The sequence below is a fragment of the Sturnus vulgaris genome, chromosome 31, assembly GCF_052056855.1.
Source record: "Sturnus vulgaris isolate bStuVul1 chromosome 31, bStuVul1.hap1, whole genome shotgun sequence".
NCBI lineage: Eukaryota > Metazoa > Chordata > Aves > Passeriformes > Sturnidae > Sturnus > Sturnus vulgaris.
Window position 1 is genome coordinate 2,325,542 of NC_142273.1, and position 26,275 is coordinate 2,351,816.

At 51.2% G+C, this 26,275-nt stretch overlaps 2 protein-coding genes and 1 long non-coding RNA gene across 5 annotated transcripts in view; 1 reads left to right on the plus strand and 2 right to left on the minus strand.

Moving 5' to 3' along the window:
- ASH1L (ASH1 like histone lysine methyltransferase) overlaps positions 1–9,165 on the minus strand; it is a 70,756-nt gene extending 61,591 nt beyond the window's left edge. For both annotated transcript variants that reach the window (XM_014889337.2, XM_014889335.2), the window contains exons 1-2: positions 9,050–9,165; positions 1,956–2,473 (exon numbers count right to left, since the gene is read on the minus strand). In XM_014889337.2, the coding sequence (XP_014744823.2) occupies positions 1,956–2,372 (417 nt within the window). In that variant the 5' untranslated portion in view covers positions 2,373–2,473; positions 9,050–9,165. The remainder of the gene's footprint in view (positions 1–1,955; positions 2,474–9,049) is intronic.
- Positions 9,166–11,118: 1,953 nt separating this feature from the next.
- DAP3 (death associated protein 3) lies at positions 11,119–26,224 on the plus strand. Of its 2 annotated transcripts, none has more exons than XM_014889338.2 (14): positions 11,119–11,186; positions 12,057–12,133; positions 12,913–12,958; positions 16,804–16,917; positions 19,373–19,474; positions 20,262–20,370; positions 21,084–21,176; positions 22,061–22,191; positions 22,371–22,451; positions 22,931–23,089; positions 23,929–23,988; positions 25,044–25,133; positions 25,877–25,994; positions 26,114–26,224. In XM_014889338.2, the coding sequence occupies exons 3-14, from the start codon at positions 12,917–12,919 to the stop codon at positions 26,197–26,199; spliced, it is 1,185 nt and encodes a 394-aa protein (XP_014744824.2). In that variant the 5' UTR covers positions 11,119–11,186; positions 12,057–12,133; positions 12,913–12,916; the 3' UTR covers positions 26,200–26,224. The 2 variants fall into 2 exon arrangements, with proteins under 2 accessions (XP_014744824.2, XP_088010860.1); XM_088154734.1 differs by having other exon boundaries at positions 11,135–11,186; positions 12,084–12,133.
- On the minus strand, positions 23,140–25,881 carry LOC148220745 (uncharacterized). The gene is made up of 2 exons (XR_015798646.1): positions 25,361–25,881; positions 23,140–25,241 (listed from the first exon to the last, which is right to left on the minus strand). It is a non-coding gene; the product is annotated as an uncharacterized LOC148220745 (long non-coding RNA).
- Positions 26,225–26,275: the final 51 nt, after the last annotated feature.

A 26,275-nucleotide genomic window follows, 5' to 3' on the forward strand; every position in this document is an offset into this window, starting at 1 on the left:
CTGAACCCTCTGGGGGAAGAACTTTTCCTGATATCCAACCTAAACCTCCCTTGATTAATTTAACATTAAACCTCCCCCAAATAAGAGATTTTCAGCTGCAGGGGCCACCTCAATTCAGACATCAAGAGAAATCACTGGTTGGGTATTCCAGACTGGTTCAATATTCAACTCATTGCAACAGAGTCTTGTTATAAAGAAAGAAAAAAAAATAAAAGAAAACCATCAGTGGAATAACAAACTGTGATTGACTCTTCCCATGTTTTTCAAGCCAAAGTTAGTAACATCATTAGGAATAATCAGCTTATTCTGAAATGGAAGAATGTAGAATAAAGGCCATTGCCAAAATTTTAAGTTACGCAACGTACACTTGAGAATTTCTTGTTCAATAGGCTGACTAAAAACACCTCTGTTTCCAGAGGAGGAAAACCCCAATGTGAGTGCACTGTAGAGTCTGGAAAAGGCAATTTTAGTCCTTCCACGTAACATCCAGCACATTTGTTCTGTCAGCACATAATTTATTACTCAGAATCCCAGACTAGTTCGGGATAAAAGGGATTTTAAAGTTTTCATTCCACCCCCTGCCACGGGCAGGGACACCTTCCACTATCCCAGGCTGCTCCAAGCCTCGTCCAGCCTGGCCTTAGAAACTTCCAGGGATCCAGGGGCTCCTCTAGACACCCTGTGCCAGGGCCTGCCCACCTTCACAGGGAGGAATTCCTTCCCAACACCCCATCTAACCCTGCCCTCTGGCACTGGGAAGCCATTTCCCCTGTCCTGCCACTCCAGGCCCTTGCAGAGTGTCTGTCTGGCAGGTTCCCTGCAGGTATTGGAAGGCCACAATGAGGTCATGCCCAAATTTCACTTCTCTTGAAGGTGACTCTTCCTCGAGGCCAGCTCCAGTCAGGGTATGCCAGGGGAAAGGGAAAGGTCTGGCTATGTCAGACAGGCAGCAGCTCAGCACAAGGTGAGGAATTTTCCTTCCCCCTGGACAGGCTCTGCCTCAGGAGATCTGCCAGGACAGATTTCTGCAGGAAGCCTTGAGAACAGGACACAGGCTGGAGAAATGGAAATGCTTCAGCCTTGGGAACCTCTGGAGCAGGAGCCCCCTGAGCAGACAAGCCCTGCAAAGGAAGGACTCCAACTTCCAGGGATTTCCTGGATTCCCCTGCTGAATCACCTGGCAGTACTACACGAGGGTATATTCTAACATTGAACAGAACTTCTATTTTTATTGGAAAAAAGAGCAGGCTGTAACCAAACCCTTCAAAAACTTAGCATCTATGCAACTACATTTGTAATCCTTGCCATTTATCCTATTTTCCCTATCTGCTACTGCTGCTCTTACTGATTATGATCTCATGGAGATCATAAAAACAAATCCTCAAGGCAGGGCTACTTCCTGGTGTTTGGAAAAGCCCTGGCACGTCTCTCCAGCCACTGCATTTACATGCAGGTTATCACCAGGCTGCTTTCTAACTCATCTGGAAAAGTCTATTTTACTTTTCAGACCCTGCCTGAGCTACTCATGGCAGTGACAGGTGAGACACAGCAAAACAACTGGTTCTAACAGGTAGGAAAAAATAGAAATCCAACCATCAGAGACAAGCACAGCACATCCAGAGCCCCATCTCAAGAGAGACAAGACATCCAAACCCCTCCACTCTGTTACAGAAAAGAGACTAAAAATCTCCCCATTACTTTTCAGAAATGAACCCACTTCAAGTGAACACGGGAATTATCCTTCACTGCTGTTGAAACAACAAATTGGCAGACTGTGAAAGAGCATTTTTTCCTGCTAATGACCACAAAACGAAACCATTTCTAACTCCAGACACTTCAGCATCAGAGGTTACACAGAAAAACAGCAGAACACGGTGTTGCAGAGATGATGAAGCTTTTAAACACAGCTTAAATGTAGCATGACTTGCAAATCACCCCACACACACATCACTCACTTGCTTCGAAGGACAGTGCTCGCTCTTCTCCTCTGTCATCTTCCCACTCTTGGGAGCCCTTCTTGGCTGCTTGATGCTGGTTTTTATGGCAGGCCGGCAGACATAATTCTCCAGGTTCTTGGGAGGCTTTTTTGTCCTCTTTGCTTGCAGGCCAATCTTCAGTTTGAGGTTTCCCTCGGAGAAGTTGGTTTCTTTCACTGAGAACTGCTGTGCATCGCTCAGAGTTTCGCTCTTGCCGCTCTCCGCGCTCCCCTCCCGGCTTTTCTTCTTCCCGTCCTCCTCGTCCTTGGTGCAGCCTTCGAGCTCTGCTTCCCCTTTGCCCACCAAGGTGCCAATGTTTACCACAGAGGGGCTTTTCCCACAAAACCCTTCAGAATCAGAACCCAAGCCTAACATAGCAGTATTCCGAGGGTCCATCACAGGAGGAATATTTGCCTTCAGGTGATTTTTAGGGAAGATTTACAGAGATATGTTCCTCACAAGAGCTGTTCCACTATGGGCAGTCAACATCTTTCACTCTGTGGGAGGAAAAGACAGACAGAATAAACTTGGATTTTCTAGAAGAAATTAAATTAATATTAAAACCAATTAGAAAGAAAACAATTGTACTTCAGACAAGCACAGTAGCTGATGTTCCACAACACCAACCCTTCCAGCCACCACAATTTATCTCTAAACACTTTCAAATGGTAAGTGAAAAATAAAAAGTATGTGAACATTATAATTTCCAAATTATCCACAGGACGCTTCAAATGATGGCTACAGATTTTAATATTGACCAAAGTAATTTTTTTATTTATAACTAGAGCCCAGTTAGTCCCAGTCTTGCTCCTTCTGGATCCACTGGAAGAGCTGCATCTAAGGAAGGAGCAGGCAAATTAAATCCATGAGAAAGCATCCAAACCCCAGAAATATTCTGGTTTTAATTATCTGAGCCACCAGGAAAGTTGAGCCTAGGCCACGTGTGCATCAGTTTACAAACACGCCACAAAATCCGCTTGTTAGTTAAGGACTTTCCACAACCCAGGAACAAGGATGGGAGAACAGAAACCAACCCCAGCAAACATTCACACACTGCTTTGTGCTTCCTGAGGCACAGGAGCAGGCAAGTCCACACTTCCAGCAGTACAGACATTGTTAGGAATATAGAACTGACCTATTTAGCATAAAATAATAGAGGGAACCTTTTCATCATAACTACAGTAAAAGTAAATTAGAGTCAAGCTCAAAGTTTGGGAGGGTCTCCAGACCCTTGTGCAGCACTGACCCCCTGCTCACCACACAGACCCTGAGCTTCCCTCCCTGCCAGAGAACAAACCAAACCTGTGCTTTTTGCAGTTTTATCCCCAAATCCCAGAACTGTTTGGGTTGGGAGGGACCTTGAAGATCATCTCATCCCAGCCCTGCCATGGGCAGGGACATCTCCTGCCATCCCAGATTGCTCCAAGCCCCATCCATGGGGCAGTCACAGCTTCCCTGGTGCCAGGGCCTCACCACAAAGCCATTCCTCCCTGTCCTGTCTCCAAACCCTTGTGAAATTCTCTCTCCATCTTTCTTGCAGTCTCCCTTCAGGTACTGAAAAGATATTTGTTCTGGGGTCCACTCTAAGGAGAAAATGCTTAAATATCTTCAGCACTTAAATACCTTTATCATTTTTGAAATGAAATGGATCACACAGGTCTGAAAAAACACTGATTTGCTGAAAAGTGCACCACAGGCACCAAACCAGCCTGAATCTTCTGTCCTTATCTTCTCAAGCTGAATTGTGAGGAACAGCATGGAAAGATGTCATGAACTTCAAAATGAGTTTCAAATACAAGTCCTGAGGAGCCCAGCACTTTTCTGTGATGTTTGGCCTCCTGGCAGGTCAGCAGGAACCCAGTGGAGCACAGGGCACGTGGCAGGTGCCACAGTCCCCTGGCCAGACACAAACTGGGCAAGCAGCAGCAGCAAGGAGCTGGTTCTGGGGTGGCTCCAGAGCACAGGCACTGCACGGAAAGGGGGAAGGATCAGGAATGTGAAAAGTGACACCAGAGAGCACCAAGGCAACTGCAGTGGCCACAGGTTGGAGGACAGATGCCAGGATTAGTGAGGACACAAGAAATGCTGCTGGGAACACCAGATGCACAAAGCCAGGCTTCCCTGGCTACATCCTCAGAGAAAACAAAACTTATTTCCATGTGTTCTGTACACGTTATTCACGGGGTTTCTATCTGCAGCTCTGGCTTTCCAACTCTGCACATCCTCAGAAATCAAACCTGCTATTATTACTCATAAGGTAATTAGATGAAATCTCCATTTTACAAGGAGAAAAAAAAAAAAAGAGTAGAGCAGTTTGACATGGACACAGAAAGTGAGTCAGTGGCACTGCCCAGTTCAAGGCCCCGTGTTAGTCCAACAGGCTTCACCATGCCACCAAAAATGGGCTTTTTCATATCCATCAATGTGCAAGGAAAACTGGCCAGCAGGTAAATAATTCTGAGCTAAAGCCTGAATTTGTATAATTCAAGTCCAAGAAAAGGGACAAGCCCACATGCCATCATGCAACTCTCAAATCTGTGCTCACACAACTATTTCCTTCTCTAGTGACTAGGCTGCAGAGGAGTGACAATACTTCAGACATTTTCTTACAAATAAAATTAATTAATCAGCTTCAAATAGGAAACCAGCAGCAAGACTCACAAACACTGACCTCAGAAACTGCAAGACCCAAAGTGCATGGTGAGAATCAGAGCAAAGGAATGTGTTCACATCCTACACTGTGCTAAGAGAATCAGTAACTATCCAGAAACAAAGTCACTAAATTGATGGCTCCCACAAACACATTTATTTATCCATTAATTGCTCTCAGCACAGACAACAAAAATGCCAATCCTGGCCCTAATCACCTTTTTGCCTGGATCACTGTAATCTCCTCCCAGCTCCCCAGTCACTTCAGTAATTCACAGGGTGTGTGTCTGTCACTCAGATCTCATCTCCCTCAATCCCCACGTGCTTCTTCCTCCCTGCCTTATCAAGTTCGAGCTTCCTGTCACTGTCTCCAAGGTGTTCTCAAGTGTACCTTGGCTCTTCCCCTGCTCCTGTTCCTCTGAGCTCTTTCCCCAGTGATGCCACTATTTGTTTTCTTGTCTCACTTTACTTTCTCTGTGCTGCTCCTCACACCGTGTGTGCCTCACTCGCTGCAGGATCTGTTCCTTTCCTCCTGCAGGTTGTGCCTTAAAACCTTGTGGATGTCAAAGCAAAATGAGCAGCCAAGTGGTGACAGCCACAGTTCAGAGGCAGCTAAAAAACCTGCATGAATTTACCCTGAAAACTCTGATGCTGTGGGACTTTAAAGACCTAAAATGATCACATTTAATCATGTGAGATAAGGCATTTATCCGTGTCTCCTTTCCATGTTTGCTGCACGAAGTTCCAAGTCTTGCTCTGAATTATCCTACATCCACGGGATCTTAGGTTAACAAAACTTTTGCTGGACTGAAAACCATTCAGTTTGTGTCCAAATCCCTGCATGGCCTCTCAAGTGATGAGCAAGACACGTCCTCAGCACCTCCCAACAAAGCAAATCACACCAAACTCCCAGCCCCTCAGCCAGGAGGTTCTGCAGATCTCAAATCCCTCCAGAAATTGTTCTTCCCCCAAAAAATTCACTTTGAAGCATTTGAACATCCATTTTGACACGTGCCACCTGGAACTAAGTGTTCCTGAGTGATTTCTCTAATGCCAGACAGTTTTAATACCTGGCATTCATCCTTACTCCCCTGGTGTCACATCCCAAGCCCTTTCTGCCCATCAGCTGCTGAGATTTCTGTTCTTCTGATCCTCTGCTTTCCCAGAAAGAAAATGCCAAGGCTTGATTCTACTGCCAGATCCCAGATATGTTTCCCCACACCCCCTGAGCAGTATTAACTGAGATTTCCCTCTCTGTTCAATTCAGGAGGTTGTGCTCATTCCTGCTGCTGCTTTTGTCCATGAAAACACACTGTCATGTCATATTTGGAAGGAGAATATTTTTCTTTTGGTTCTTTTCATTGCTTCAGCTCCAAGGGACATTAAAACCAATTCAGCTGAGTGTTAGAAATCCCAGAATATTACTACTAACTCTATGGCCTCCCACAGTCTCCTCTCAAATTTCTTGTCTTCTTTTCTTTGCTAAGGAAGACAGGTGCCACACTCAGAAAAGAGAAATAAAAAGTGGAATAAAGTCTTATAGTATTTCTCTACATCACAATCCTTGAACAGGGAGACAGGAGCTCAAGGCCCCTGGATCACCTGCACAAGCATCCTTAAAATGTTTAAAGATGGAGACATTTATCAGGGATAAAGCTCCTGTTTGCTTTATTTTTGTTTATTTGTTACAGGATGTAACAAATAAAACATTTTCCAATCAGAATCTGCTGGATGTGTTTCTGACAGGCAGAAATCCCAGGGGACCTGTGCTGTCAGCAAGAATATTCCACAGGAGTGCTGGGAGCAGAGGCCACGCTCAGGGAAAGCACCTGGAGCAGGAGCTGGGTTTTGTGGGAGGAAAGGCAGAGGGCAGACACCACGACAGCCTGCAAATGTAGAGATACAATTTCTCCTGGCTTTTAACCTTCCCGACTGCAGGTCTGCAATACACAGAGCTGAATTTGGAGGTGCAGGATGATTCTGTCGGATTCCCATTCATATGCAAATAAAGGCAAAATTGCTAAAATCTGCATAACCAAGCCGTGTTTGATGGGAGCAAAGGTTCCTCCACCCTTAGGCTTCGAGTGCCAACACCAGCCAACGCTGACTGCTGAGGGAAAAGCAGTTTGGGAATTCTCCTAAAATATTATCCCATCTGCTACAGCGTGAGTCAGGAGCTCCCTCAGAGGTCTCTACATCCAGTGCCTTGCAGGGGATTTTTTTTCTGGACAAAACCCATTTATTTCTATCCATCTAGTAAAAGATAAGGCTCACAGCAAACCAGCACTTCCCCTTGAATTCCAGACAGGTGCCTTTGGTTATTCCCAACCCAGCCCAGTGCCAGAATGGCCACATCTGTGCCACAGGTGATGGACAGAAAACCAGGGACAAACACAGCTTTTGCTTTCACAGAACAACCACAACAGGTCTCATGACAGATTTTTTTGCCTCTGAAAGCTGGAGGTGGGACTCATGACCTCAGTGGAGTGGGAGAATGTGTCCACAACAGCACCAGCCCTTCCAACAGCAGCAGAAATTAATATCATTTTTAAAAAGTCAACAATCCCATTCTATTTAAAAATACATTTAGTTCAGTAACTACTTGTGCTATTGCCACTTTTCTCTTGTGAAAACAGCACTGCCACTTTTACCAATATGTCTGTCTCTTCCACCAAGGAAAAAACTGCTTTTTATATCCTCCAGGACAGTTTAAACTTTCGAAAACAAATGGGGGAAAAAAAAAAAAAAAAGCTTCTTCTGGAAATTGTAACTCAAATTTTGTCACTGGTTAGTATCACTCAAACCTTTTTAGGCAACTGCCGATTGCCTGTAGCAGCGAATTCAAGTCCAAAAAGAAGTTGTGGTAATTTTGTCTTTTAAACCAAGATGTTTCAGACTTAGAACTCTTCAAAATGAAAAAAAAAAAAAAAGAAAGCCTCTCTTTCATACTCTCAGACAGCTGAGAAAAGCTTTGAGTAAGAACACTTCTTAAGAACTCAAGCAGGCAGACAGATGATGATTTTAGAGCCCATCTCTCCCCATATGTTCAAGCAGCTGCCAGAACTTCCCCGATTCCCACAGAGGCACCAGAGATGATCCCAAGGTCCTCAAGGATGACCACGGGAAACACAAATCCTAAAGAATTCACCCCAAAACCCCGCACCCCTAGAAAATAAGTGCAGGTGCAACCTAAATTACTGCAAGGAGGACAGCTAAAACAAACCGGGAAAGAAGGTGCACTGCTCCTGAAAATGAAAACTGAGGAGATTTCAAGGGATGAGGGCAAAGCCACAGGTTCTGCCCCTGCTCCCAGAGCTCCCACCAGCTCCAGTTTCGCTGCCTGGCTCCTGACAACACACAGCTAGCAGGAGAGTGAATGCATGTCCCGAGGCCATCGCATGGAAACCCACATTCCAAGCAGCTTCCAGTTCTCTGCTACATAATTAACAGGGTGAAGAACCACAAACCAAGGGCCAAAACCAGGAGTTAGAAAGTCAAGAGACCACGGATGAGAGAGACAAGGATGGGAACACATTTTGGCTTTTGATGGGAGAGATCGGTAAGGCCAAGATAAGGCTGAGCTACCTAAACCCAAATTCATGGTCAATAAAGCCAAAACAGGATTAAAGACGCAAGGAAAGTAAAATTTCAGAAGTATGATTCTGGAGAAGGGGGATGACAAAGTCTCCGAGACACTGACCCAGTAAACCAGTACCCCAAAACCTACAAAAACCGCATAAATATTCGGCACAGAGACCCCCAGCCCTGTCCCCAGCATCACACGGGGCAGGACCGCGCCGTGCCCGGGGAAACACCGAACTTCGGGGATGCGCAGCCCCGGGCACAGCCCCGTTCCGCAGGGAAGCGGGGGCCAGGAGCGGCCCCGGGGCCGCTGTCAGGGGACACCCCGGCTATGGACACCCGTCCCAAGGCGGCTGTCAGCTTCCCGCAGCCCTCGGGGGCTGCCCCGGCCCGGGCCCCGCCGCCGCCGCCGCTCCTGTCACCGGGCCCCGCCGCCAGCGGGGATCCCCGGCCCCTCGCCGCGGTCCCTGTCAGGGATCCCCCGGTGCCTCCCGGTGCGGGCCCGGCCCTCAGGGACTCCCCGGCCCATCCCCGGCTGGCAGGCACCCCCCGCCCCGCTCCCCGTCCGGGTCCACGCCGCGCTCCGGGCCCTGCTGGGGATCCCCCCCCGCCGCCCCCGGGGATCCCCCGCCGTCGCCGGGGATACCCAGCGCCCGCCAGCGGGCCCGGAGCGGGGATGCGGTGTGGGGGTGCGGGGAAGGTGCGGGGGGGATCCGGGGGAGATGCGGGAGGGGGGTGCGGGGCGGCCCCGCGGCGGATCCCGGCGCGCCTCCCCTCCCCCCGGGCCGCGGGCCTGAGGCGGTCCCAGTCCCCGCCCGCGCGCCCGCCCGCCCGCTCCTCACCGTGTCAGCGGCAGCGCGGCCGGGGCCGAGCACGGGCTGCTCCGCGCCGCATCCCCGCGGCCGCCCGGGCGCGGACGGAGCCGGGGCGGGACCGGGACCGAGCGGCCGCCGCGGCGGGGCCTGAGCCGAGCGAGGCGGCGGAACCAAAATGGCGGCGGCTCCTGCTCCGCCGCGAGCGAGCGCAAGGCCACGCCCCCGCCGCCGGACACGCCCACTCCGCGCCCGGCCACGCCCCCGGCACGGCCACACCCCCCACGGGCAAAGGGCGCGGCGGTCACGCCTGGCCACGCCCCCCGATTCGGCCACGCCCCTTCGATGTGACCACGTCCTGGATCCTTTAGACACGCCCACTGAGCACCGCCCCTCGGCCAGGCCACGCCCGCCGGGAAAAGGGGTCGGGAAAGGGAAAAGATGGGAAAGGAAAAGGAGCTTTTTTACCCCAAAATGATGCAGGTGTTTTTTTCATACACAAAGCCGCCTTTCCTTGAATGCCGCACCCACGCGCTTGCCAGTTCGGAGTCAGTAAAGTCTCTTCGGTAATCTGGAATCATGGGATGTTAAGGGATTGGAATGGATCTTAAAAGTCATTTAGTCTCAACCCGCCTGCCATGGGCAGGGACATCTTCCACTAGACCAGATCACACAAGGCCTTGGCCTCTTCCAGGGATCCAGGGGCAGCCTCTGCCAGGGCCTCCCCATCCTCACAGGGAGGAATTTATTCCTAACAGGTGACCTTACTTTTCCCTCTGTCAATTTGTACCCCTTACTCCTTGTCCCATGACTACAGTCTCTGATGAGGAGTCCCTCTCCATCTCCCTGCAGCCCCTTTAGATCCTGAAAAGTGCTCTGAGGTCTCTCCAGATCCTGCTCCTCTCCAGGCTGAGTATTCCCAGCTCTCCCAGCTCTTTTGGTTATGTTGTTGTCCACACTAGATTTCCTCCAACAGTTCCATATCCTCTGTATTTTGGGAATGATGCTCACAATATCTGATGGGAATTACTACAGCCATTTGTAATTGTAGTGTTTTAAAACTGTCTGCCAGAAATAGGAGAAATTAATTTTAAAATTGCATTATAGCAATATGTATATATAAAACCCAAATGAACAAAAATCCCTGGGGCTAAAACACCCATAGCTAAAAGAAACGTGAAGTTTTTGCAGAAGCAGAGATTTAAGTTGTTGATACCTGAAAACCTGGCAATGAAACCATGAATAGCAAATTGCTTCTGCACTGTGCATGCAAAATTCAATACAGAGGATCCAGATGACTCCTCAGAAATGAAAACCAGGCTGTCCCTGAGCCAGCACTGTGACCTGGAGGCCAAGAAGGCCAACGAAATATTGGGGGGGTGAGGACGAGCATTCCCAGCAGGGCAGGGAGTGATGCTGGCCCTGTGGCCAGCCCTGGGAGGCAGCTCTGCAGTGCTGTGCCAGCTCTGGGATCCTCAGCTCAGCAGGGACAGCAGCTCCCAGAGGGTGCCAAAGATGCTGAAGGGCCTGGAGAGATCCCTGGCCAGGAAAGGCTGGAGAGGAGCCCCAGCTCCCTCAGGCCTGGCTGTCCCTGAGTGCAGCGAGGGGCAGAGCAGGGCCCAGGCTCTGCTCCAGGCCCAGCAATGGCCCCAGAGCCACGGGCAGGGACTGAGCCCAGCAATTGTCCCTGCACAGGAGGCACAACTCGTGCCCTGGGCAGAGCCCAGAGAGGCTGTGGAGCCTCGTCCCTGGGGATATCCCACACCCAGCTGGCCACAACCCTGTGCCCTGTGCCCTGGGACTGCCCTGAGCAGGGAGGTGGCCCCAGATGTGACCCACAGCCTGACCCACCCTGGCATTCTGATTTAATTTATCCATTTCTCAAAACCTAACGACAAACCGCCAGCAGCTTTCGCGCCGCACCCGCTGCACGGCGCGGAGGGGCCTGCCGGGACGAAATCAATTAAATCAATTAAATCAATTAAACAAATTAACGCCGCTCGTACAGAAACACCAGCGCGGGAGGCCACGCCCCCTCTGACCACGCCCACGCGCTCACGCCCTCCCTTGGCCGCGCCCCGCGTGTCCCTCCGCGCCTCCCGTAGCGGCCGCGTCATCGCGGGGCTGCGGCAGCGGCGGCGGGGCGGGAGCGGCCCCGGCGGGCCCGGTGAGTGCGGGGGCACCGCGGGCCCCTCGGTCACACCGCGGCCCCTTCAGGGCCACGGCCGCGCCCTCCCGCTTCCCCCGGGGAAGCTGCTCCGGCCCCCGCTGTGAGCGGGAATGGGGAGCGGAACCCGCGGGAAGCACGTGGGAGGCACCGGGGGGGGCCGGGCCGCGCTCTGGGTCCGCTTCAACCGAGGATTATTTTTATTTAATCTGGGGAGATGAAGACTTCTAGTCACTGATGGATGGTTGCAAATGCAGCTGTGGGGCTGTCTGAGTAATTTTTGGTGGTAAAAGCAAGAAGTGCACGCGTGTTGCTCCCGTGGCGGCCCCGGTGCCGCTCTGAAGCGGGCCCGGTGCGCTCCGGGCAGCGGCCGCGGTTTCCATGTCCTGTGCCGGGGCCAGAGCCCAGAGCTGCCCCGCTGCTGCCTTGGTCATTCAGCGGTTCTGGCACAGTGCTCGGGGTGCCCAAAAGTCACGCAGGTTTTAAAAGAAGTCAGCAGGAAGTTTTCTTTAAAAACGAACAGGAAGTTTAAAAGTACTAGCAGAATTTAATTTTCCTAGTTGTGTCTGAGAAAGAATCTTTCCCGTCCCTGCTTTCTTTGGAGCTAAAACTGATGTGAAGCCAATGGGCTCTGTTCCCACGTGGAGCAGGATTTCTCCTTGCTGTGCTGCACGTACCAGCCAGGCGTGTAAAATGACCAAAAATTCCTCTGCAGGATGAGATCTTCACTCATTCCTGAAATAGCGGGAGTGGGGGTTGTTTGTCCCGTGTTTATTTTAGTTGAACGAATGAAAGCAGCGTTCCCACCCTCCGCTGTGGGGTTGTTTTCCCACTCCCTGCAGTAACAGGTGGAAATGCTGTTCTGTGCAGGTGAACCAGCTTTGTCTTGCTCTGCAGCAGGTAACCGCCAATTCCACTGAGGCAGCAGCTCCTCCTGAGGAATTAAGGTAATTAATGCTCCCTTTGAACGCAGCTTATTGCACCCCAGAATTCTCAAAGCATCCCTGTGAGGCTCTGGCAGTGTTTTCTCCTTGGGAGGTTCTATGAAAAAGGCTTTGGATGCCAGCAGAGATGGCAAAACCTCTTTTCTTCACTCTTTGCTTTAATTTGTGCATCACAACTGCTGCAGTGTTTTGTTTTGGGTTTTTCCTCCTGCTGTAACCAAGGATGGCTGAGCAGTAGCTACTGATAAATTATTAGGGTGAAGCTGGAGACACAGAAGCACCTGCAGTCTCTGCATATTCCAGTTCCTTCACAGTAATCACTGCTGCAGCTCTTGCATCTCTTAACAGCTGCAGTCAAAATTCCTTTCCCAGTCAATCCCAACAAAAGACTGTTCTCCTCGCTAGGAGAATGAAATACCTTCATTTACAAAGTAAGGGGTTTTTATTGTTCATGGCTGTGAGAAAATGCCACATAATTAAAGGAATAATTTGTATTAGCTTTATTTATACTTTATTAGGTTTTTTAAATTAATGAAATACTTTTAAACTATTTGTAATTTTTAGTTTTTAATGGCATGGTTTTTATTTTATTATTTTATTAATAGTGTTTCTTAGGCAAGTGATGCTGATCACCAGTCTGTCTTACTGCAGAGCATCTGACACTTGGTCTGAATTATTTGTGTGCCTTGTCGTGAAGGTCTTCCAACACAAACAGTTCTCTCCTTGCATAAGATAATCAGGCATAACAAATCCAACTAAAATATCCACTTCTGTTCCTGCAGGACAATGCTGAGAAGTCTGAAAGGACTCGCCTGCCATTCTCTGAAGGTGAGTTCTGTAAGAGCCTGGTGCTGTTTTCAATATTTCAACTTTCCCGTGGCCTGGAATGACAATTTACAGCTGTAAAAAGTGAGATTCTTCTTACATTTGTCAGGTAAAACCTTGGAGGCTCCTCTAAGCTGGGGGTGTAAAAAAGGGAAGGGCTGGTCCAGCATTTCCACATTTCCCTGAGAAGTCTGGGGAGAGGGAGCCTGGCTGAAACCAGGGTGCTGAGATCCTGCAGCTTCCATTCTCATGTTTCTCAGGAAACAGGGATTATTCCACTTGCTCTGCGTGGCTGGAATGTCCAGAGGAAGAAGCCACCAGCCTCGCACAAAGCCTGTGCTGCTGGTGGGAGGAGTTTTGCCAAAAATTATAAAATCATGGAATATCCTGAGCTAGAAGGGACCCACAAGGATCATGGGGTCAACTCCTGGCCCTGCCTGGCCACCCCAACAATCCCACCCTGTGCTGGGAGCTCCAAAGGCTCCTGGAGCTGTGCCCATTCCCTGGGGAGCCTGGGCAGTGCCTGAACCCTCTGGGGGAAGAACCTTTCCATTTTTTTCATTTTCGGAGCCAAAAAGTGGCTCAGTGCTTTGGGTGAGCATAGTGATACCCAGCTCACAGCAGCCCTGGGTTATCCTGAGAGCCTCCTTAAACCCTGAAGAGCAGCAGAGCTGGTCTGGAATGGCTTCCTGATGGAAAAGAGTTCCAGCTGTGTTTGCTGCTGCCTTCTCCAGGCTTTTCCCCTCGAGCACTGTGATGTGGCTGCAGCTGCCGTTTGCAGCTCTGGCTCTGCAGTGCTTCCCTTCCCGGGCCCTGCATCTGTGGAATTCACGGGAACAGCCCGGCATTCCCAGAGCCCGGGATCCATGGAAAATGAGGGAACAGCCCGGCATTCCCAGAGCCCGGGATCCATGGAAAATGAGGGAACAGCCCGGCATTCCCAGAGCCCGGGATCCCTGGAAAATGAGGGAACTGCCCGGCATTCCCGGAGCCTGAAATCCCTGGAAAATGAGGGAACAGCCCGGCATTCCCAGAGCCCTGGATCCCTGGAAAATGAGGGAACAGCCCGGCATTCCCAGAGCCTGAAATCCCTGGAAAATGAGGGAACAGCCCGGCATTCCCAGAGCCTGAAATCCCTGGAAAATGAGGGAACAGCCCGGCATTCCCAGAGCCCTGGGACACACGGGAACAGCCCGGCATTCCCGGAGCCTGAAATCCCTGAAAAATGAAGAAGCAGCCCGGCATTCCCAGAGCCCTGGAAGATGAGGGAACAGCCCGGCATTCCCGGAGCCCCGGACCATGCGGGAACAGCTCCACCTCATGGCTCGGGACTCCCGATTCATCTCCAGGCACCACGTGATGATTCGCTGCCATTTCAGGGATCCCAGGGAGGCCACTCCTGTCCTTTGGCACATGGAAACTTATCCCCAAATCTGCTCCTCACTCCCGGGAAAAGGGCCGGGAGGTGGGAGAGCCCTGTGGATGTGCTGGGGGTGGCTGCTCGGGAGCTCTCTGGGTGTTCCTGGCATTCCAAAGCCGAGGAATGGATGCTGAGCTTTTGTTCGGGAGGAGGGACCTCGCTGCTCTAAACTCGGGATATAAAATGCTTCAGCAGGGGTGTCCCCAGCCGTGTGTAAGCAGTTTAAAATGTGGGTTTTGTAAATGGAAGCAGTGATTGGTCAAGTGCAGGTCTGTATCTCTGGAGCCCAGGGCAGCTGTGAGCACATCCCACCTCACCGCCTGTGTTGGCTTTGTGGCACCTCGGACAGGAGCGATTCCCTCTCTCCAGGTGCTTGGGAGCTGCTTCCACACCCACGGCCCACAAAGGCAAAGTTCCAAAGCACCAGGAGGTTCCAGGGGGGTTTGAGAAAGAGCTGTCATGCTAAAGCTGCAAGTGACAGTGTAAAACAATATTGCAGGGGACAGGTGGAGTCATTTACAGATGGGATGTGCTGTATTGATGGAAAAAATAGAAATTTAATGTGTTTGGCTGCAAGACCAGAGGACTGGATTTAAAGTCTCCTCACACTTCCATTCTTGGCTTCCTTCAGAGCTGGCTTGTGTCTCATAGAGATTCCAGGTCCTGCTAAGCTCAGTTTGGGCTTTTTAAAACATGAGATTGCTAATACTGGTTTGATGAAACATCATTCAGCTCAAGGCTGTATCTGGACATCCCTAAAATCTAAACACAGGGCAAGAAGTTCATCCTTGCTTCATTTTCCTTCACCACTGCACTGGGCAGGGATAGGGATTTGTGTGATACCCCTGGGAAAGGATGAGCAGGGAGCTTCCCTGGCAGCTGAGCAAAGCTCACAGCCCTCACACTCACCTGGGGCTCCAGGAGGAGGGAATGTGGGATCACAGAATCACAGGATGGGCTGGGTTGGGAGGGACCTCACACAATATCCAGTGCCACCCCCTGCCATGGGCAGGGACACTTTCCTTAGACCAGGGTGCTCCAAACCCCATCCAGCCTGGCCTTGGACTCTTCCAGGGGACACTTGGACAGCTTCTCTGGGCACCCTGTTCAAGGGAAATGAGAGGAACTCTGATTCCAGGCTGGGAGTGACTTAGGGCTGGCATTTTCTAGGTGATCAGGTGACAAGAGTCACCTTCTGTAGTTATTCATGTATTGAATTGGCATCTTTGTGCCTTGCTCCAGGCTGTAAATTGTCACCTTCGTGGATTTTAAACTAAGCAGAGCCAAATAAGCCATCCTAAAGGATCGTTTGGGTTTGAGGAGGAAAAGGGCAAGGAGAGAACAAGATGTGTTGGGTGATCTCTCTATTTGCTTTGCAGCTGCTTGTTCCAGAGGGTCCAGACTGGTTTAATTCCCTCCCTAACAGGAGGGCAAGTGCCCAAATGCTGATTCAGGCATGTGGAATGTGGCTAATCCCCAATCTTGCACTGGAGCCCTTGTGGCTTCGCAGTGGCCCCCTGAGGAGCACTGGGGTGGCAGCAGAGCTGTGTCATGCCATGGGGAGCTGAGACAGCTGAGCTCTGAGCTTTGCATTCTGCTGCTCTCACCCAGACAGACAAAATAGGAAACTGCTGGCTCTGTTCAGCTGCAACTGGCCCTGTCAGTGCTGTGAGGGGCTCTCAGCTTCTCCCAGAGCCTGTCTGGAGGATGCACTTTCTAAATCATTGACAAATGTTTGTGTTTTCTTTCACCACAACATAATAAAATGCTTGTCCTGCCACTGCTCACTTTCTTGCCTGTTTTGGCTGGGCTTTGCAGGCAGGCTTCAGCAGTCTGTCTGGGGAAAAATGAATTAATCAGCTTAGCTGGCTGTTTTGGTTTCTCAGCCACGTCTGTATCCTAATGCCAGAGTCTGGATGCAGGGACACAGTCAGGGAAATCAGTGAGGGAGTGTAATTATAAATAGCAAATAGTGGGCAGAGCTGCACTAATCCCTCGGTAATTGAGGTGATTATGGATTGCTAGACAGCCTGAATTCTCAGGGTGGTGCCACTCCTCAGTGTGGGCAGAAACACGGTGGGCACTTCCCAGCACCGAGGCCTCAGTGGCTGCATGTGGGATCTTAAGGAATTCTGTGGGGTAAAACTCAGGTGCAGAGCTTGGCTCCCTGAGGTGGCTTCGGGTGGGAATGGTTTCAGTGCAGGTATCTAAATGTGAAATCCGGTTCTACAGCATGTGGGTTTTTGTGATGAATCTCCATGCTAATGATGAGTTTTCATTCTAATTGCAATCAGAGTTCAGCTCGGGGTTGCACGTGCCTTGCAGGGATCACAGAGTGGGAGCCAGGGCGCTCAGAGCAGACTCCCGGGTTGTTTTTCACCAGCAATCCTTGGCTGCTGAGAGCTTTGTTGTGTCTTTCTGCCCTCAGCTGGAGCGTGGCTGTGCCCTCCACACAGCACACAGGGGTGGCCTGAGCTCCGTGTCCAGCCAGGATGGCCCAGAAAGGCCCCGAGCAGTTTTCCACACCAGCGAGAGCGACCCGGTGAGTGACTGCCACCACTGTCCCTGCTGGGGACACAGCCAGTCCCGGGTGACACCGGGGGCTGTGCTGGGAGCCAGCAGTGCTGCCTGGGGCTGTGCTGTTCCAGGGAAGGGGGCACACAGACCTGAGCCAGGGATCCAGCCCCAGCCATGGTAGGATGGGGCTTCTCTGCCCGAGAGCTCCTGGGAACAAATATTGATCCCTTCCCCCGAGCTGCACACATGAGAGTGCATTGCAGAAACTGGGATGTGGCTCAGCTTGTCGGCAGCCACCATTAATTTCAACCCCAGGGTTATTCTTCCTTGGAAAAGCCTCCCTGAGCTGGCTGTGAAGGTGATAAAAACCACAGCCCAGCTGACCTCAGCACAGCTCTGCAGCATCACAATTCCAGCCTCACACTCTCTGTCTCGAGCACAAAATGAAGGGGAATAAATGAATGGAATGAGCCTTTGAGGTGCTTTTCTGCTGCCTGTGTAATTGGAGAGTCTCAGTGCTGATTCCTCGGGGTCTCTATGGAAACAGCAGCAGGAGATGATCCTGCTGCACGTGACCCGGTGTCTCCATGGATTGCACAGCACAGGCCAGATGGCCACGATTGTCCCCTCTGTCCTGTGCCTGCCTTTTGGTTGCCAAGCAACTGGCTCTGGTATTCTGGCTTGTGCCTGAGCTTTGGCACAGCTTTGGCCAGCTCAGCCCTCGCTGGGTCGCTCCAGCAGCAAAGCGTGGTGCACCCCAACTCCTGCCCCACACAATCCCATTTAAATGGGACTAACAAAGCCACCAAACACGGAATTCTTCATCAGAGTTTGTGTACCCTTCCATTAGCAAAGCTCCAAGTGACTAAACATGAGGATAAAGACATTATTATTGTGTAAGAGGGTGAAGGAATTTGCCCAAAGTCCAGCAGCAAGTCAGGGATAAAGCTGAAAATGAAAATGGGCTCTGGAATCCTGCTCTTGTTGGAGCCATGGAAAACCACAGGTGCTGTTGGTCTGTGTCTGGCACTTGCAGGGAATCCCCAGTTTGAAATCAGGCTGGGAAAAGCCTGCAGTGTCACTTCACAGTTCTCCTCAGGTGATGCCTCCTTGGAGCAGGGCACCTCTTGGACAGACAGGATTTAACATTTTGCCCCCTGTTGCAAAGATTTCCTGACCAGTGAAGCCCAGTTTGGCAGCTCCAGCAGCTCAGCCCTTTGCTGAAGTTACCAAACTTCTTCCTAGAAATCAGGAGTTCCTCAAACCCTGCAGCTGTGCCAAGGTAAACCACAGAGTCCAGGACACTCCCTGGCCTGGGAGAAATTTCCTAGGGAGCTGTGGAACAGGGGGCAGTTGCTGAGTGAAATGGGCAGAAGGTGAGAGCAGAGGTGTATTTTTTTGCTCAAAGGCTGCAAATCTGGTCTGAAGAAGGGAAGGGAAACTGAGCAAGAATCCTGGGGCCAGAAAATTCATGGGTATGCAACAGAGCTACCAGCAGTGGTCCATGAAGAGTCCATCAAGAACTGGGAAAAGCCAAATATTCCTGGCCAAACTGGCAGAAGTCAGGCCTGCATATAAAAATACTCACACATAAAATAAAGAAAACAAGGAAATTGTTATATTTGTTGTTGTACATGCCAGTTTTTATATATGACAAGAATAAAAAGGAAGATACTTTTACTTTAAATGGAAAAAATGCAGAAAGCAGAGCAGGACAAGATCTAAGCTTTAAAGATTAACACAAAACTGCTAAAAGTCACACAGGAAGGGCTGCAGAGTAGTCTCTACTGTCTTAATTAGACAAGACACAAAAATGGATGACTTGAGCAAGAGGAAATAAGAGCTTTGCAGGTATTGCATGGCAGGAAAAGAGAATAGTGAAGGGAAAAATCAGGCATTAAATTCTCAGATCCCAGTGACAACAACTTCTTGCTGTCATTATGGTGAGACCTGCAGGTAAATAAATGCAGCAGGATTCAAGTCCAGTGGAGGAATAGCCCTGATCACTGAGGTCACTGGAGAGACTGGAAATTATTGTCCCAGAAAAGAGACTCTGAGTTTTTAAGCCTCCAGCCCCAGTAACCAAATGGCACCATGGGAATTACTCCTGGGAGGCAGCAGCTCAAGGCAGAAAACATCATTTTGTCCCAAAAGAAAGTGAATGTGAGACCAGCAGGTAACTCAAAAGGGTGTCACACCTCTGTTAGGGTCTGGGGGGAGCCACGGAGCCACTGGTGCCCCCAAACCACCACAGTTCATACACAAGCTCAGGGAATCCTTCATTGTTTAGTGCCAGGTGGGATCTCCTTTCTTTAGTCTCTTCCAAAACACCTGCCAGCAGTGTCCTGACCCCACAATTCCTGCTTTATCTTCCTCTACCTCCCAGTAAGAGAGCATTGCCTCCTTGTCCCACCCTCCCAGGCCACCTGTGTCCAGGACAGAGGCATCACCAGTGTGACAATTCCCATTTTCCTTTCCAGGCCAAGCACACGGAGCAGCACGAGGGTCGTCTGTACAACATCCCCCTGGAGGAGGTGAATGCTGTGTTCCCCCATGGGCTGCCCCAGCGCTTCCAGCAGCAGGTATTGGAGGATGCACTCAGGCTGCCCCTGGATCCCTGCAAGTGTCCAGGGCCAGGCTGGATGGGGTTTGGAGCACCCTGGGATGGTGGAAGGTGTCCCTGCCCATGGAAGGGGTGGCACTGGGTGAGCTTTAAGGTCCTGTCCAACCCAAACTATTCCATGAGTCTGTGTGGGAAGAACCAGTGTGATGTTTTCCTGTTGGAATGAGAGAGAGGAGTGCAGTTATTCCTGGCCCTCCCTGTTTTCAACATCTAAAAGAGATGAGTCAACCACCCAGAGTTTGAGGGTTCCACCTCAGGCAGCCTTCAGTGCAGTGTTTTTCATCTCTAACATCCAAGCACATTATGAATTACAGAAATCTTTTCCACGGCTGTGTTTCTGTGTGAAACAGGCTGTCTCCTCAAATAAGTTTATATCTGCAACAGAACAATCTTGTCTCCTGATTTGTGTGGTGAGGCACATGGAGCCTGGGCTCTGCTCCATGAGCAGCTGGTGCCTGGGTCAGGAGCAGATTCCTTACCTGTGCACATCCAGGTCGCTGAGTTGGATTCATGGACAGTCACCCCCACCCCAGGTGGGGACAGGGTGGGACAGCTGATCCAGAAAACCCTTTCCAGGCACAGCAAGCACAGGCAGCAGCACTTCTGTTCAAGCAGTGCTTCACCAACCCTGCCCGTGCTGCTGGGCACAGAGGGCAGAGCTGGGGGTGTTGGGGGCTTCCAGGCAGGGCTGGGGCAGGGCTGGGGCAGGGCTGGGGGCAGCTGGGTCACATCTGCTCCCCTCTCAGATCCGAACTTTCAACGAGGCGCGGGTGATGGTGCGGAAACCGGCGCTCGAGCTCCTGGCTTACCTGAAGGGCTCCAACCTCACCCACCCTGCTGTCAGGTATGTGATCTGTATCCTTGAACTGCGGGGCACAGCAAAGAGGAATGTTGGAGCTCACTGGATGTGTTGGAAATGGTAGATTCTGTGATTCCTGCAATGTCCTGTGGCCTGGTCCCTCTCCCCTCTGGCCGAGATCCAATTTCCTCCCATCCCTTACAGACCCCAGAAAAGACCTGTGCCCCCTGACCTCGGCCTCTTTTCTCCTGGAGGAGCACAAGAAATAAACCTCAGACTCTCCCCAGGGGGGAAAGAGCCTCTTTTGTTATCTTTTATTCGGGTCCATGTAGCTGATCCCAGAGGCTTCATCCTGACATCTGAGCTAGTGAGGAACAAGGGTGAAGCCTCGGGAGAAGCTACAGAGAAGCACAAGCAGCTTGTGCAGCTGAGAGGGTTCCTGTGAGCCTGAGCTGCCCGAGTCTCCAGGAGGTGCTTGTGGTGTGTGCTCAGTGCAGGGACTCCGAGTCAGGAAACTCAGAGCTTGGAGACCTTTATTGTAAGCCATGGCCCAGCCCTGCAGGCAGGGTCAGCACACAGGGCATGGGGCTCCTCAGCTCTGTCAGTGGGGTGGGGGACAGGGAGAAGGAACTCTCTGGGTTTGCTGATGAAATGCCATCCTTGCTTTGATGAGCTCTGAACTCCCTTTATGCCCTTTCTGAAGGAATCACACTCAAGTACAAACTGAAAAGGTTTTTCAGAGACTTTTCCTTGACAGTTCTTGCTGGAGATGGTGAGAGAGGAACAGGCAAGACCATGACCCTGTGCCATGTGGTTCACTACTGCTCGAGGCAGGGCTGGCTGGTGCTGCACATCCCGGATGGTGAGAAAAGCAGGGCTCTGTTACCACACCAAACACCAAAAGAAGCTGCTTCAGGAGCTGTAGGATAGCCCACCACAATCTAGCCTTGTTTTTCCATAGTGGAGAAGGCTCATAAAACACAAAAACCCCAAATAAACTAGAGCAGAATTAATTATTTTCACCTCCTCACAAGGGTCAGTATGGTTTTCTCCATTGTTAACAAGCATGGGAAGAGACTGGGGTGTGTGTGCCCCCCTCTTATCCCAAGGGAGGGTTCTCCAGTAAGGCTGGAGCTGCATCCACCTCTGGGGTCCCAGCACAGGAAGGACCTGGAGCTGTTGAAATGAATCCAGAGGAGGCACCAAGATGATCAGAGGGATCAGGGGAGCAGCTCTGCTGTGAGGAAAGGCTGGGAGAATTGGGATTGTTCAGCCTGGAGAAGAAAAGGTTCTGGGTTTATCTAATTGTGACCTTCCAGGACCTAATGGGGCTACAAAAAAAATGGAGAGACTGTTTACAAGGGAGTGGAGGGACAGGACAAGGGGAAGAGGCCTCCCACTGCCAGAGGGCAGGGGTAGATGGGATATAGGGAAGAAATTCCTGAGGGTGGGCAGGCCCTGGCACAGGGTGCCCAGAGAAGCTGTGGCTGCCCTTGGATCCCTGGAATTATCCAAGGCCAGGCTGGACAGAGCTTGGAGCAGTCTGGGATACTTGAAGATGTCCCTGCCATGGCAGGGGTTGATTTTTAAGGTCCTTCCCAACCCAAACCACTCCATGATTCTGTGACTTTCCTTACCAGAGTTGCAGATTAAGCACAAGCAACACAAATACCCCAACCACCCCCACCTCATACCATTATTTTGACTTTAAAAAAATTCAAAACAATTGTTTTCTTTTGCTTACAGCTCATCTCTGGGTGAAGAACTGCAAGGAGCTGTTGCAGTCTTCCTACAACAAAGACAGGCTGGATCAGCCTCTGCAGGCCTCTGTCTGGCTCAAGAACTTCAAAACCTCCAATGAACGTTTCCTGCAAGAGGTTTGTGGCTGCAGAGCCCACCCAGTGCCCTGTGCTGGACTTCAGGTGCTGTAGGAAAAGCACTTGGGATCCCCTTTGTGGGGATGGCTGCTGATGGTGGATATTTCTCCCAGATTCTGCAGTCCAGCCTTGCTTTGCCTCCTTTCATCCCCAAGCTAATCACAGTTTTCTTCCCACAGATAAAAACACAAAAGAAATACATGTGGGGCAAACGAGAAAGCACAGAGGAGGGAAGACCTTTGAGGGAAGTGGTGGAGCAGGTAAGGAACATCCACTGCACCTGCTGAGCTCTCACCTTGTACCAGAGGATCTGTGCTTGTGGAACAGATTGCTCCTAAAGGTCTTAGAGATGTGAGTCCTGGGAAATAGAAGGTGTCTCACTATCAACAAAAGATATTGTGGAGGATGTGGTGGTTCTGTACAGAAAATTGTACAGAGAATTTGGACGGGTTTTTTTTTTTTTCCACTTCTCCCAAGGGAATATTTCCCCGAGTTGCAGGAGGGGCTGCTTGAATCCGTTTCCTAGAGGGACCCCATTCAGAGGTTTTCTCCCAAATTCGCCCTAAACCAGGACAAACACAAAATTAGAATTTAAAATTCCTACGTTCTGATGCTCAAACTTGGAAAGGAACGACGAGGTTGTTGAGTGTCAGTTCGTGTTCCCCCGAGGAAGGGCAGCCCAAAAGACACGTCCTAGCCAGGAAGGCGAGCTGAGCTCTGTGCCTTGTGCTCCCTGCAGGGTCTGGCTCGTGTCAGGAGTGCCAGCGATGCCGTGGGGGTGGTGCTGAAGGAGTTAAAGCAGCAGAGTCACCGCGGCTCCTTCCGGCTCCTGGTGGCCGTGGACGGCGTCAACGCGCTCTGGGGACAGACCACGCTGAGGAAGGAGGACAAGAGCCCTGTGAGCTTCCTTGGGGCCACCTAAAAACAGCCCAGACAAAACGAAGGGAGTACAGAGTGGTTGTGTTTATTGAAGGGTCTTCAGGTACATTTCGGGCAGACAAAGCCCCCCCCTCCCACGGGCTCCATCCAAAAAATGGATGATGGGTTTGTACACATTTCTAAGTTTGGTTCATTTGTATCTTGGGGGTTATTCTTCAATTACAGGTTCAGGTAATGAAGTAATTTACTCCCAAGTTTGCTCCCCCCAACTCACTTTTGTTTACATTTCTCGAGGTCTGTGACAGTGAGGTGTGCTTCATTCCCAGGCCCAGAGAGGAATTTTTGTGTCTGACCAAAATGGGAAAGCTGTAGCTAACCTTGTATGGAGTTTAGAGTTACACACTAAAGAATTGCAGGACTGTAAATATATGTACAATATAAAAGCTACAACCCTAAGGCATCATTCCCCCCTCATCATCTCCCCAGAGTTCTGCCCTGATTCCTGCTGCAGGGGGAGCAGGGAGGGCGTTTGGTTCAGTTTTTGTAATATGGCAATCCCTGAAAATGTTCAGGCTTTGGAAGGGCCTGAAAGGTTCAAATTGTGCCTTAGACAATTTTTACTGAATTTTTACTGAGACAGAATTGCAGGTGGGTGTCGTTGGAGAGGCAGGGCCTGGGTGTTGCTGAGTGCAGCATGACTCAGGCTCGATGCTGCAGGGCTAAGGGAAAGCAAAGAAAAAAAAACATGCCTGAAGGATACAAATGATCCTGCCAGCCTAATTGGGAGGAGGGGAGGGGAATTCATGTCTCACATAGAAGCTGCTGGCAATAAAAAGTGATGCAGGCAATCCCCACCAGGTTTCTCCAGAGGAGCTGACGCTCGTGCACAACCTGCGCAAGATGGTGAAGAACGACTGGGTGAGTTCCAGGCTCTGCCTTTGGCTCTGTCACTCCCAGAAATTAAAGGTGCCACAAGCCCAAAGCCACGAGTCCAGCACTGCTGAAGGAGAGCACAGCATCAGGGTCTCACCAGTGTTTGAGACACCACCTGAGGGGATGAGAACAGCTCGAATCTGCAGCAGCATCTCCTGATTCCCCTGCCAACATCCTGAGCTGGAGGTGTTTGATGGCCCTTGGGACAGTTTGGGTCATGATTTTTTTAAACTAATGAGAACTTCTGGTTTCTGAACGTTTTGCTGTAGGAGGTCAACTCCTCCTGCTGCTTTTTCAATCCCCTGGATGCTCAGAGCTAGAATGAGTAGGTTTCAGATTTAAAGGTAAATAGGAAAGTATTATTTAAAGTATTTCACTTGTTTGCATAGAAAACCCATTTTTTCATGCCAGCCCTGGGAACATGAGCTTTGTGTTTTCCCTGTGCTCTCATGGACTTGGAGCAGCCAGGATTAGTGTGGTCAGGAGCATTATAAAAAGTTAATCTTGTAGAATTTTTGAGGAATCCAGATCCCAGAATGGGATCTTAAAACACACTCAGTTGCAGCCCCTGCCATGGGCAGGGACATCTTCAAGTATCCCAGGCTGTTCCCAGCCCTGCCCAGCCTGGCCTTGGGCACTGCCAGGGATCCAGGGGCAGCCACAGCTGCTCTGGGCACCCTGTGCCAGCCCTGCCCACCCTCCCAGGGAACAATTCCTTCCCAATATCCCATCCATCCCTGCCCTGTTACTGTGAAACCATCCCCCCCTTGTCCCCAGTCCCTCTCCAGGTCTCCTGGAGCCCCTTTAGGCTCTGACAGGGACTCTGAGCTCTCCCTGGAGCTTTCCCTTCTCCAGGTGAGCACCCCCAGCTCTCCCAGCCCAGCTCCAGAGCAGAGGGGCTCCATCATGGAACCTTTGTGGCCTCCTCTGGACTTGCTCCAGCAGCTCCATCCTTCAAGAAGAAGATGCCTCAGGGGTTGATCCTAAACCAGCAGTGGGTTTGCAGCTAACAGGATTTTTATTTCTGATGTGCCTTCCAGAGTGGAGGTGCCATTGTGACCACCCTCAGCCAGACTGGCTCACTCTTCAAACCCAGCTCAGCCTACACTCCCCAGGAGCTGCTGGGAAAGGTGAGTCACGGCCTCTTTTGGTTTTTTTTCCCCCTCTTCACATTGGGAAACAAACAAAAATCTTAGTTGGTGACCTGGCTCTGTTCAAGGGGACACTGTTGAGGGTCTCTGTGGATCACACACAGCTTTGGGTCAGCAGTGCCCTGGCAGCCAGGAGTGTCCTGGGGAGTGCCAGGCACAGGGGCAAGGCTGGGGATTGTCCCTGCTCTGGGCTGGGGCTGCCTCACCTCGAGCCCTGGGGGCAGTTTGGGCATCAGAATCTATGAAAGGTCTGAAGCTGCTGAAGAGAGGAGGGACACGAGGATGGTGAAGGGTCTGGAGGATGAGGAGAGCATTTGGTCTGTCCAGCTGGAAGAGACTGAAAGGAGAGCTCAGGGATCTGCAGCTCCTCAGGAGGGGCAGCTCTGATTTCTGCTCCCTGTGACCAGGACACAAGGGAATGCCTGGAGCTGTCAGGGGAGGGTTGGGCTGGATATCAGGAAAAGGCTTCTCCCAGAGGGTGCTGGGCACGGCCCCAAGGCTGCCAGAGCTCCAGGAGCGTTTGAACACCACTCCCAGGCACAGGATGGGATTGTTGGGATTTTTCTCCAGGGTCAGGAGTTGGACTGGACGATCCTTGTGGGTCCCTTCCCACTCTGGATATTCCATGACTCCATGACTGAGCTCTGGGTGAGCTCCCGAGGCGTCTGGGCCGTGTCCCCACCCAGCCCCCGCCACTGACCCCGACCGTCCTCTCTTCCCAGGAAGGGTTCGACGCCTTGGACCCCTTTGTGCCCATCCCGGTCCTCAACTACAGCGCGAAGGAGTTCGAGAGCTGCTACGGCTACTACCTGGAGCGCAGGTGGCTGCAGCACGAGAAAGGTCAGTGCCCGGGGAGGGCAGACCCCGCGGCTGTGCCCGCCCTGCGGTGTCGGGGCCCGCTCCCTCCATCTCTCCAACCCCTCAATCTGTGTCTCTCTCTCTGTTTCTCTCCCTCGCAGCGCGCACGGAGGACGGGAAGGCGGAGCTGCAGTTCCTGAGCGGCTCCAACCCGCGGCAGCTGGACCGGCTGGCGGGGCCCCTATAGCGCAATAAAGGCTCCGTTCCCCCGGTGTCCGTGTCGGTGTCGGTGTCGGTGCCCCGTGCGCGTGCCCGTGGCCGTG

Bases quoted from the DNA above. Each gene is read 5' to 3' on its own strand.
- DAP3 (XM_014889338.2), top strand. From the start codon at position 12,917: ATGCTGAGAAGTCTGAAAGGACTCGCCTGCCATTCTCTGAAG. The intron at 12,959-16,803 runs GTGAGTTCTGTA...TTCTGCCCTCAG, and splicing joins TCGCCTGCCATTCTCTGAAG to CTGGAGCGTGGCTGTGCCCT. The intron at 22,192-22,370 runs GTTTGTGGCTGC...TTCTTCCCACAG, and splicing joins ATGAACGTTTCCTGCAAGAG to ATAAAAACACAAAAGAAATA.